The 12,671-nt window shown below is 46.7% G+C and overlaps 1 protein-coding gene across 4 annotated transcripts in view; it reads right to left on the minus strand.

The window, feature by feature from the left end:
- The window catches only part of SRGAP2 (SLIT-ROBO Rho GTPase activating protein 2), a 160,266-nt gene that overhangs the window by 38,697 nt on the left and 108,898 nt on the right, over window positions 1-12,671 (minus strand). For 3 of the 4 annotated variants that reach the window (XM_019546530.1, XM_019546532.1, XM_019546533.1), the window contains exons 7-9: window positions 7,792-8,016; window positions 5,767-5,868; window positions 4,145-4,342 (exon numbers count right to left, since the gene is read on the minus strand). In XM_019546530.1, the coding sequence (XP_019402075.1) occupies window positions 4,145-4,342; window positions 5,767-5,868; window positions 7,792-8,016 (525 nt within the window). The remainder of the gene's footprint in view (window positions 1-4,144; window positions 4,343-5,766; window positions 5,869-7,791; window positions 8,017-12,671) is intronic. The other variant, XM_019546531.1, reaches the window with a different exon arrangement.

Consider the following 12,671-nt stretch of genomic DNA (forward strand, 5'->3'; position numbering starts at 1 on the left):
TCCTGAAGGAAGTGAGATCGAGAGCCTGGACAGCTTACGGTCACTGAATTAATCCAGGAGTAAAATGTGCCAGTGCTTAGTTCCAGGATCGTGGCCATACGAGAATCTCAGCAATTATGCTACCTGAAAATACCCTCCTGCCCGTCTCACCCGCACTTCCCGACTTAAACGTGCACAGTGCCACTTCTGAGCAGCCTTGTTTCTCTCCACAGGTGGCTGCACTTCCGTGGAAAAAAAACACATTCTTCTGCATTTTCCTCTGGCACCTACAGGCGCTCCTCGGGCTGGGAGGTGTCCCAGGGAGTCGCATTAGGAGCATCACAAGCCCAGTGCAGAGTTCATCTCATTGTTGTTGCAGGGTATTGCTCCAGGTATTTCATATCTTCTTCAATATGCCAAATACTCCCTCCCCTGCTGCTTCCCCAGAGCACATTAAAAAGAGGGCAAATTTCAATTTAGAAACAAAGCTGAAGGCTCTCCTTGCTGAATTATAAAGTAGCACTCAATTTGAAACGTCATATAAATAGCCAAAAAGGGGGGGGGGAGTATGTGCAAACCCTCTCCCCACCCCCTGCCTGAGATTTTCTTTCTGGCCTGGATTTAATCTCAACACAGTCAGGCGTGAGAAGGTCGAGGCGGACTGAAGACACGATGCAGAAACCTCGGATGCAAGGATGTGCTGTTAAGCCGTGATGGCGGGCATCGTGTACTGGCTGCCCTCTTGCACCCACACACCTCTGACACGCTCCCCTCCCCCCGCCAACCCCATTTCAAATTTTTCCAGCAGGAAGCAGCTGTCATGTGGAATATATAATAGAGCAAGGCGTAAACTTGAGCAGACCCTTCCTGCTTCGCTGGCAATGCAGACATTTCTGCTTCCCGAGGCTGTATGGAAATAGTTTCTGTCACTTGTCCCATACCCTTAACTCTCTCTTAAATCTGGGCAGCTCAGCAGTATTTTTTTTTTAAGCAGCATCAAAGCTGACGCAGGCTTTCAGCTCATGGTGGCACGTTCCCAGGATGCAATGGGGAAAAAAATTTAACACAAATCAGATCATCACTGTGCTAAGCTACTGTGAGTGATTAAAAGGGGAAACAGTGGTGCACTGACAGAAGCTGCATGACACTGCTGCAAGATTGATTATTGGGGGGAGGGGGGTTATAAATAATGCTCGCCTGTGTCCCCTGGGCCTTGTGAAGATTTATTTACAAATTCATTTTTGGAAAGCGCTTCAGAAAAGGGCCAGCACTACACCGGGGCTTAATATGAATGGAAAAAAATATAATTAACTCTGAATCAAACCCCCTCCCCACACTTTATTGTCCTTCCTACCCTTCACTTCTAGGTACACGCTGCAAATGAAGGTGTGATTGCTGCACAGGCAGGCATGCTCCTGCCAGCTTTAAGCTGGGGGTGCCAGTGGCAGCACATGCTGCCCAAGCTGGCGGGCACTCTGAGCGCGGGCTTGCATCTTAAACCTGTGGTGCCGTGCTCGTGACCCGTGACAGCTACAGTAAAAGCTAATGCACGTCTGCCCACCTATGCTGAAAGGAAACCTCCTGTCCCAGTCTCTGCTGCAATTATCTCCTTGCTGCCTGTCCTACACACACAGACAAGACTAACCTGCTGCTCCAAATACAGCTCATCTGACAGAAGCTCTCAGCGAAGACCTAGCTGGGTCCCTGCAGAAGAACGGCTTTGCCTGTGTAGCTTAAACGGGTTCCCGGAACAGAATAAACTATAGCCCTCTGCCGGCATAACTGCATCCACCTCTGGAGTTTTACCAGCAGCGCTATGTCAGGTAGGGTGCAGCCGTCTTAAGCCGCATCCATGTGCTGGCAAAACTCAAGTGTGCCCAAAGCCATTAGTATCGACGATCACAACATACGGAAGCTGAAAAGATCAAAAGCCAACACCCGGCTTGCGTACGGCGTGACGCTGATCATTTTTGAAGCCCTTTCTTGTTATCCTCCACTGATCGTTGTGTGTTAGGTTTTACCTGAAATACAAATGATTTAAAATCCAGGGGGATCAGGCTCTACTCTGCAGTGTTCACTCTGTACGCTCTGGTTTTCTTTCTTCTCTACGAGTGCCTCGCCCACTCTGCTTTGTTCTCATTCTCATTAATGCTCATCTGCCCAATTCCACACGCACACATGCAAATAAATGATTCAAAATCTGAAATTCTTATCAAGGATATTTCTCAGTTCCCCCTGTAGGAGATCAATCAACTATCTGATTTGACTAGTTAAGGGGCGCTTAATACATCAGCCTCATGCAGTTCTCAGTTATTTTATTAGGGCAGCATGTGACATGACAAATAGCACCTCCGTGTCTTGGAGACAGCACTACAATCTTGCTGCGACTCGGCTGGTCTGGCTGTGTGGGAGCAGGGTATTAACAGAGAAATAAAAAGGCGCTATGAATAGCGAACTACCCGCATGATTTTATTTTTGTGCACCTCTGAATGTGCGACGCTTCCTTTGAGAGTTCAATTAAAAAACATTTTTCTGGTTCTGTGATTGTGGGCAGGCCAGTCAATCGCTTCCTAATTGAATCCGTGTCTCTGGGCACTTTCACCTTCCACAATGCCTTAAATTTAACGTGTTATTTTAAGTATCTTCAGGGCTTGCCTAAAGGAACGATAAACTCCCCGACATAAACCATCCTGACGGCCAATGTACTTTGTACAGAACATAGCAATTTTAATAAGCAATACCATCCTTGTAAAAGGAATAGAAAAAGCTTTAAAATGTAGCAACAGACACTTAAAAAATGGTCTGAATGTCATGAATGGGAGGGATTTGGTTTTCACTCTTTTTTTTTTTTTTGGAAGAATAAGTTAACACAAAATGATGCAATGGTTCAACACAAAACAAGCCAGGCAACACCCACATGTATAGAAAGTATTAAGGAAAAAAAAGCCCTTAGTGCCTTAGAGAAAGCATGTCAAGTAGTTTAAAAAACACCGCTTTGAACCTGAAATTACAAGAGAGGAAACTATGACACCACAGAGCGAAACGGATGAACAGAGAAGTCTCTCGGCGCACATATTTCAATGAGAAGTATGATTTTGAAAATTTTAAGTTACAGACCATTAGTTCTTGATAGAACATGGATTTTTAAAGCCATTTCAATTGTAGAGGATAAATTAACAAATGCTTCGAATTTTCCTGTGGGTGACCTGCAGTCCAATCTCACGGACCAAAACCGTACGTCCAGCTGAGCAAGTCCCTTTCCACAATTTTAAAAATTGTCCTGCCCAGGCCCAGACAGATGAGACCAGATTGTACCCAGACAGATCACTTCACAAGCCACACACTCAATTAGAATCTATAGGAAAAAATATCTAAACGATATATTTTTTTTTTTTTTTAAAACTCCCATAAAAATAACTTCACATTACCATATTATTTGAATAGTAATATGGACAACTTTAGTTGCAGAAAGCCTTTTCTAGGAACCTATACTAGGAAAGTATCATGCTCTTGTACTCCTTTCTGAAGCAGGTAATCTTGCTAGAATAATGCAAGCAAGCTCCTTATTACGTACTTAAGGACCAATCCAGTAACGAGAAGCATTTGGCCCTAGCAGACCCATGCAGAGCCCCCAGACCTTTCAAGTGAGGGCAGCTGTCTGCCCACACATCACAAGTTACAGGACTGAGGCCCCACAGTATAATGCTGAGCCAACACGGTTTTTTCCCCACCCCGCCCCCACCTTAAAAACTAAATAAAAATTATCTGTGCTGATCAGCTGTGAAAAGGCACGAGCACAGAGAAACGAGTCGAGCCCGAAATACAAGAATTAAAAAGAGGTTAGAAGTACCCATTTAAAATCAAGGACTTGCTAGATAAACCACAGGTTGGCTTTGTTTGACATTTCCTCACTGCTGTGTAACCCTGCAAAACAGCAGACCTGGCGGCAGGCAGAGCTGCCTATGCCTATATTCCAATTTGACTTTGAGGATGAATCGAAAACACCTCCATACAGAAGTTAACATCGACCCCGGAGAGTAACAGGAATACTTCAGAGGATAAGAACAGTCATGGCTCTTTATGATGGGGACAGTACAGCACAGGCAACTCGCGGTTCCCCAGAGCTTCAAGCCATTGCAAACACCTTGCAAATCAGGTCCCTTACCGTGAAGTAGAACTGCTCAGTCTCCTGCTGATTAGCCCGTCGCTTGGCAATGCTTGGCTTGCTCATGAAAGTTTCAGAGACGGTGGATTTGACAGACTCCATGGAGTTGCTGTACTGGAAACAGTCGGAGACATCAAAGTCCTCTATCGTGACTATATCCTGGATAGTCTGGAGCGTAGCTTCCATCGTTTTCTTAACCTGCCCTCAGCAAGGACAAGAGTTAAAACAATACATGCAGATAAGAAGCAGCAGGTGAAAAAACAGGGAATAAGTGCCCCAGAGCATTTCATTAATAACTAGTATTCCTGCCTCCAAGTCCTATGGGCCGTAAGCACAGTATAAGCTCTGCTAATTAACAGAGCACATTTCACAAACAAAGGGCTGCAGCAGATTGAGCTTGTGCTGCTGCGTGCTCTACATACCCTGCAGCACAGACAAAGTTTTCTTCTCCAGGCCCGAGCAGGGGGCATAGGGGAATTTAAACCCGTAGCAAAGAAAAACGCCGGATGGAACAGTGAAGTGCCGTCACCCTCCTCTTCCTGCAGCTAAATCTACTGGGCATCGAATGAACTTTGGATTACAAGGGGACCTTGCTGCAGTCTGCCAAGTCTTTCACTGAAGGGCAGAAGCAACATCTGTGCTGCCTTCCTCACAATGGGCCTGTGAACAGGCTGCCCAGACAGATCAGAAATTCTTGGGAGCCTCGAGCTGTGGCTCCAGTTCTTATGGGCTCCCCAAAATGCCATCCCTCTCATCTTCCTGGAGCAGAAGGATGGCACAGCAACACCAGGCCTTTAGAGCACACATTCTGTCTGGGCTTACAAAGGGAAAGAGGCAACAGAGGACAGGGAGTGGAATCTCTCATTGTGCCGACAGGATACAAGCCATAATTTCCTTGTATTCCCCTTTCCAAATAAGATCTTATCATGAGGAGTCGCAGGGCCGATTTCTTCCTGCCCTGCAATTGTACGGGTGCTAATGACTACAGAGATGCAAGAAAATAGCAGGCTAAGGGTGCCACCGGGACAGCAATCTATCTGGGCACGGGCAAAACTTGCTGTTTACAGCAGCCCCAAAACTACCCTCCTGCCCAGGCATGGAAATCACAAGGCATTCACAGGGCTTCCTGCAGCGAGACAGGGAAGGAACCTCTATTTCCTCTCCCATCTGCTGGCACACAGACACGCTGTTCTTAAATAGGTTGGAGACCACCGGCTTGGAAACTTCAGAGCAAGCTGGACAAAGCTTTGTCCAGGACGGAATAGACACAATGACCCAGCCTAGAGCAGGAGCCTGGACTAGATGACTTCCTGAGGTCCTTTCCAGCCCTGCTCTTCTATGACACCAGTTCTATGCCCAGGTGGTCACATGCATTTCCCCAAAAGAACGGGGAAAAAGGACAGCGCTGGATTCAGCATACACATATGTGCCCCACACAAGCTACATACAAGCTACCGGACAGCCAAGTCAGGGTTATGGGCTAACATGGTGATGTCCTCAGCAACCCTCCTCCTACATGTTACAAGGCCGGTCGCGACAACCGGGATGCCTAGGGCACAGGGCGCTTTTTGGAATGATACCAATGCTGCAAATGCCACAAGGGGCTCTTGTCGATTGCCCACCTCTTCGTTCTCAATCTTGAGCGTGGATAATCTGGACTGCAGCTGCTGGCATCTCTGCACCAACTCACTCTGGACTGGCTGCTGGGCACACAGCTGCGACACCTGTAAAAGAACAGCACTCCTGAGAGGACTCCGGAACATGATGGCATGGGGACCTTGCTGCAGTCTGCTAAAAGTCTTTTACTGAGGGACAAACAACTCCATGACAGCTTGAAGGTCCGATTTAGTTTGAATCAACCCCAAGTAGCAAACTCTCGTTTTACAGAATTGTTGTTCCTTCTCCCCCCAAAGATGGATAAAGCAGAACAGGGAAAACAGAAGGGTGGAAGAGAACTAGGAGAAGCGACACCTGCCGTGGTCTAATCCTGTGGTATCCCACTCACAGGTCGCAGTCCTGAAGGTGCATATGCTACAGCTCCAATTAAGCCCAGCATCTCCACGGCGGGACTGTTTGCTAGGTGCAGCAAGAATTAGGTGCTACGAGTCAAGTTCACCATGCAGTCAGGCTGTTCAGTTTCCATCTCAACAGGGAGGCTTCCCTGTTGAATACATCCCATACATTTTAAGACAAAACAGTAGGCCAAGCACCTGTTCCGATGCTAAAACAGCATGTTCACTTGATGCTGCTAAAAATGCTCAGGCCTCTCTGCGCACATCAAGAAAGCTCTTTGGTACGAGTAAAATGCTTGTGCTGTGGCATGCTGCTGTGATTTTTTTCAGATACAAACTGCAAGCCAAGTTCATGCATATACAAAAAGCAGATCTCATTGCATGCAGACAAAACGCCCCCAGCAATGCTGTAAGAATTAGACAAACCTTCCCGCACACAACAAATATCAACTCAACAACACTGGAACGTCACATTACTGCACCATGGATATTTTAGAGAAGAGGCAGAAAACAAGGATTAGGAACAGGGTTAGCCGGGCAACAATCTGAACACAGACCGTTTCTATTTTGCTTGCTAAAGCTGTGTCCTTTTGCTATCCTTTTATCTATTACACGTGCACTGATAGCAAGAGACCTTTTGCCAGGTAAGGAAGGCTAAGAGACAAATAAAAATATCTTAAAATGAATCTGTATGCCTAGGATAAGCTAGAAGTATAATCAATTAACCCCAGTTATTATACTGCACAAGTCCCATTTAAAATCTGCAAGCTGGCTTCATCTTGCATAACTTCCCAAGGCTCCAGATGAGCAGACACAATGTGGATGAAGCGGTAAAGCAATTGATTTTCATCACCAAAAATGAAAATCCTTCTGTTGCCTTGTGTCACCACGAAGATGTATGAAGCACCCCCAGCCGTTTGTGCTCTGACACACTCCACGCAAATGCCTCATAAAACTCCATTTAACAGCACCTGCTTGCTCTCTCTTCTCAGACACTTCAGGACTCTGGGAATCGGCTTGGGTAACAAACACAGATTTTTTATTTTATTTTTTTTCGTAACTTCCAGTTACACCATCTTAAGGGAGCCGTATGGAATAAGCAGCATTTCTGCAGTGAAGGGTGCACAGAAATGCTCCCCTGTTCAACCTTGGGGAGGGTGTACAGGCAGTGAGAGAAGGCGATCCAAAAGTTCTCCGTTCAGAGCTGGCCAGCTCCACCCTTTTGCTGCACCCTCCAGAGAGCCACATCACTGGAGAGCAGATTTGCTCATCAGTGTTGGAGCACACCAACCTATGGCTCTAAGAGCAGAAGATCCTTGCTTGGCACATAAATGGACTGCCAACATAAGCATCCTAGCATTTTACACGGCTTCCAAAGGAGTTGGATTCTGGAAGCGTCTCAAGCCCTGACAGTCCCCATAATTTATCTGCCCACTTAGCAGAAAGTGAACCCATCAAGTCAGGAGATACTTCTACATACAAACTCCAGCCTACTAGCTAGAGCACAAAGCCAGAGCCCAAACCAGCAGGCAAACCTGCTTCGCTAAAGAGACCCTTCCATACACATAACTAAATGGCGTCAAGATGCCCGAGAACACGTCCAGAGCTAGACCAGAGGGAAGGAAATAAACTGACCATGTCGCCCATGTGAGGCTGAAATTCAAACTTCATGGGTGGGCAGAAGACATTGTTGTACATCTCCATCAGGCGCTGCTTGTCACTGTTGGCGTCCAGGTTCTCCACAGCATTCTCAATGGCATCAAGCCCTTCGTGCTTCGACTGCTCCAGGTTCAGCTCAGCAGACAGGAACGTCCTGAGAGCCCTGTTGAGGCTTGCATGGTAGCCCAGATCACAGCACTGCTGGAAAACAAAAGCAAGCAAATAGTTCCCTATGAATAAGTGAAGGTGGCCTGAAACCAGATAGGTGGCAGGTAACCTTAGGATCAGAGCCATTTCACCCCCCCACCCAAAACTGGGGCCCTGATTAGTGTAAGGGCTGCTAAACCTGAGGTCCTATATACATCTCAACACTTGCACTGAAATCAGCCTCTATACAATCATCCCTGTCACTGGAAGTGGGTAATCTCCTGCCGCACTGACCAACCTAGTTTGTTAGAGCGAGGCTACTCGCTGTTAAAAAAGCTGCACTATTTCTTTCTAGAAGATGCGTTTCAACGATGGGAAAGTAGTTTCCTACGTATCCCTTACCAAGCTCACAAGGCATCAATTTCTTCCTGAAAGCACTCTGAAGTCCCTGGGTAAAGAAAACTTGATAAAAATATTCCCAAAGCTACGTAGTACTATTTTTCACATTGGTTTTGGAAAGGCAAGAACCTGATGAGCATGCAAACCATAGCAAGAATTGCCAACACTGCATTCAGGATACCCTCGTAATAGGTTGAGTTTGCTTTTAATATGCTTCCCACGCACTGCCCCTTAAAATGTATATTGGAGGCCCAACTTTCTTATGAGCGTTTTAACCAGGTGTCCAAATTTTGCTTTTAGACACTCATCTCAACCCTTCGGCAAATAAAAGGGGCACCCACCAGTCTAAGCGCTAACGGGAGGAAACGTGCGTAGGATTTGGACATCCTGTTAAGATTAGCTGAAGCCCGAACATGGGACCCTAAATACAAATGTACCCTTCATTACCGTCTGAACAATCCTACTAAGCCATAAAGGCCAAGTAACTTCTCTCGGCCAAGCAGCGTCCCCCAAAAACGCACCGCTGGGACGGTTTCATTGCTCGGGTGAAAGCAGTGAACAAAAACTTTCATGCGAGAGAAGGTCGTATTCAAGCATTTACTGGATCTTACTGACATTGGCATGACATCACTAAAAACCAATCAGGCAGCCTCCCCTGCACCCCGGCTCAACAGCCAAGTCCTAATGCTTCACAAGGGAGAGCAGCTCTTTTTCATTACTTCATCAGAAACAGCCTGAATTTTTCAGACATCTAATAAACTGAACTTGAGAAGGGTCCACCTTCCAGGAATTGCAAGCAGGATTACATACGCTAGGAGAATATCCAAAAAGAAAGAGACCATCTGCCTGATTGCTATGCTGCTCTGTAAGCAAAAAATCACAAGGAATCTCCTCCTCCCCCATCATTTGGGTCTCATCATTGTCATATTGTAAGTCAATGCCTTCAGAAAAAGAGAGACAAACACACAGACCCTCCCCTCCCAGCTTTTACTAGATTTCTGCCACCAACTGCTACCGCATGCCCGGGGTACTGTGCCAATAGGCTGTGGCAGGTGTGAGGCCCTTGTAAAGGAAGAGCAGTTGCTGGTTTAACTGGAAGCAGAGAATTAAAGCCTATTAAATTCAAATCAATAAGACCAAAAAAAACCCACCCCAAAACAAGAGCTGCTTGATTGAGAATTTGCACGTGTGGGGACATTCTCGGGTAAGCAGCGATCGTTGCTTTGCGTGCACGTTAAATTTCCACGGCCCATGCAGCAAAACGTGAGGGCAGCCAGTTTCAGTTGGACCAACAGTCCAACCGTGATTAGGGACCAGCTGACAGGCTGGTGATAGATGGACCCTCCATTTTCCTTAACAGGCGGGTCAGTCTATTGTGCATCCCACACACTGAGGATTTCGTCTCCAGCGTGTCTGGCATTTTCGAGAGGGCTTGCCAACACGCGCCAGCGCTGCACAACGCGCCTGAAAGGAGGAGCTCTGCCACGGCCCAAGAGGAATTCGTTCATGGGAACGGAGGGTAAAACAAGACCTTTCACATTTCATACCCCACCTACACGAGAGAACAGGAGGATTGGATTAAAAGACGGTGACATTTTTCAGCTTTACTTTGTAGAGGCTGGTGGCAGAGAACATTTTTCCCCGCCCCCGCTTTAACATTTCAAACCATCCAGAATATCATATTTATAAGCGTGTCAGTCTTGCGGGCCTTTTCTGGGTTATATAAATGTTTGATGGAAACGTTCTCCTAGGAAATCAATTTTTTATAAGAATTTAATGATAGCTCATCCAAATGCACTTCTCGACATGACAGCTGATTAACCCCTTGCCAGCTCGTGGTCTCCAAGTGAACCCAGAACACAAATTTGAGGCAAACTAACTCTGTTTTTACATTCATTTTCTCGTTTTGCTGGGTGGGAGGAATATGGGACAGTTATGCGATTTTGGTGAAGGGAAAGGGAAAGCTCGAGTTACGGCAGACACAGCAGGTAGCCATATCTTCCCAGCACTGTAAAGCAAAGAAGGGGCATGCGCATGCACTCGCACACGCGCGTGTACACCCCTTCCCCCCTCATCCATTTTCCAGTCTTAGCGACCCTTCTGCAAACCTGACACACGTCTCTGGGACTTCACTACTTCATTAACAGCAAGGATCTGTCAGTCACGAGTCCGGACACTCGGGACGCGTGGTGAATTCCTGGAACGACTCCCTGTTCTTTACTCACCATTACTCCTAACATGGACGCCGGACTGTGAACACAGTGCGCGATGTGAATAACGCTGGATTGAATGCTGTTGGCAGCCTTACGCTATTTATTTGCGTTTTAACTGCGTGCAAGTAAAGAGCGGTTAGCACAATTTGTTCTGACAGCGATAAAAGGGGGAAAAGAGGATTAGGAACGGAGCGAGCTTTGATTTTCAAACCACATAAGCATTTAAGCCACAACCTTCACAGGATTTTTATTAGCGCTAGGTTTAAATCTCCCGATTTAAGGGCTGCGAGTTAGGAAGTCTCATTGTCAGACCTAACAATCAGAAGAACTACTGGGCTCTATCCTCAGTTTTAATGCTAATTCCCTTCAGGCCCCCCAGGCAAGACTTTTGTCTTCCTCTGTGCCTCCGTTTCCCTCCCTGAAAAAAGGTGGGGACACTGTCCTGAGGAAGTGGTTTGACATCTGCAGATGCATGCCTTGTACATATGACCGAGCAAGCTTACGTTTAATTTAAATCATAGCAATAGACTAGTGAAATGGATGCGCTGATGGACACGGTGCGCTCGTCTCGACACGACACGCGTGGCAGATAATCGTGCCATCCTGGCAGCCTGACTGCTCCTAGTGAGAAGAATCCTGCCATCTAAGCTGGATAAACTGCTGTTCTTATCTCTCGATTCCCTGGGATCTCCTTTCTGCGTCTAAAGAAGAGTTAGGGATTTATCAAGGAAATCTAAGCGAGTTCTCTCCGTGCGGCACTTCACTCTACATGCCGCAAGGAAACACACTGCAACCCGACAGTCTGGGAAATGAGATAACTGAATGAACTATACTGACAACAGTTTTGTGAACCACAGCCAGGATTTTCAAAGGAGCCTCAGGGAGTTAGGCACCCAAATCCTGTTCAATTTAAATGGAAGTTAAGTTTCCAACTCCTTTAGTACATTTAAATTCTTATCTTACGAGCCAGTATACAACATGCCCACAAAACAGCAATTGGCTCCAAGACTGGAGATGGTATAATGTATACGTAAAGAAATCGGCTCCAAGAGCAGTAGCATCACTAGGATGCACCACACAGCATGACCACGCTCTTTAACAGGCAACCACCACCTCCAAATACTGGGAGTTTTTAAGCAGATCTTTTATCCCAGATAGCTCCAGCCTGCCAAAGAGAGAGAGTCGAAATGAACATTTGAACCTAGCTGCAAGCAAGCCCCGTCTGTTTGATTTTATGACTGGCTGAATCATTAACAGTGGCTAGACACAATGAATCAATACTGGTATGTGAGGATTCCCCCATCTCTCTCCTTCTCCTCCACCAAACGGCTCCGGGCTCAGCAGCGGGAGTTCTTTAACCTCAATTGCAGACGATATTCAGGTTGGCACCGCGAAGCAGGATAAAGGGAGATCCCAGCAGCGATCAAGGACTTGACAGACTAGTGCATTAGTCCTGTGGGACACTGACACCGGAGGAGAAAGCAGTCATTGACACCACCCAGAAAGACATGAAGCATCTCCAGGTCTGGAAGTGGCTTTTGTGAGTTCTCACCAAGGGTTTGGGCATTAAGTGAGAGGTGGATAAGTAACACCACCTTTTTCACAATGCATTCCTTTACTCCAGTGCCATAGGAAACATGGTGAATGGATGGCCCTGGAGACGGAGGCCTTCTGTTTAGCCACAGAGCACACAACGTGTCAGCAGCTGCAGACACGCTTCCTACGCATGCTGCTCTCCGACCTTCTGCTTCGGCCTTACTCCTGAAGGGACTCGTCTAGGGCAGAGGGGAGATGGTTTCCATAACCCACTCATTTCCCCACTCCTCCACGTAGATGGCAAGGAACTTGGGAAGCGAAGACCCGCAGCACGATTGACAACACGGATGCATTTCCATCGGGAAACGGTCTGACATCGCAGTTACGTGATGTCGTCCCAGTAGCAGGACATGGAAACACATTAAGTCACTAGCCACCTGGTGGGTTTGAACTAGCAGAAGGTCTCATATGTAGGCAAAAGGCTTTCTGTAGCTCACCAAACAGTCAAGAAGGGGCACGATCCATTTGGAACGTATTTAAATTTTTTTTAAACGATTTAAG

The sequence above is a fragment of the Crocodylus porosus genome, unplaced genomic scaffold (genome assembly GCF_001723895.1).
Source record: "Crocodylus porosus isolate Cpor-Errol unplaced genomic scaffold, CroPor_comp1, whole genome shotgun sequence".
In the NCBI taxonomy this organism is placed as follows: Eukaryota; Metazoa; Chordata; order Crocodylia; family Crocodylidae; genus Crocodylus; species Crocodylus porosus.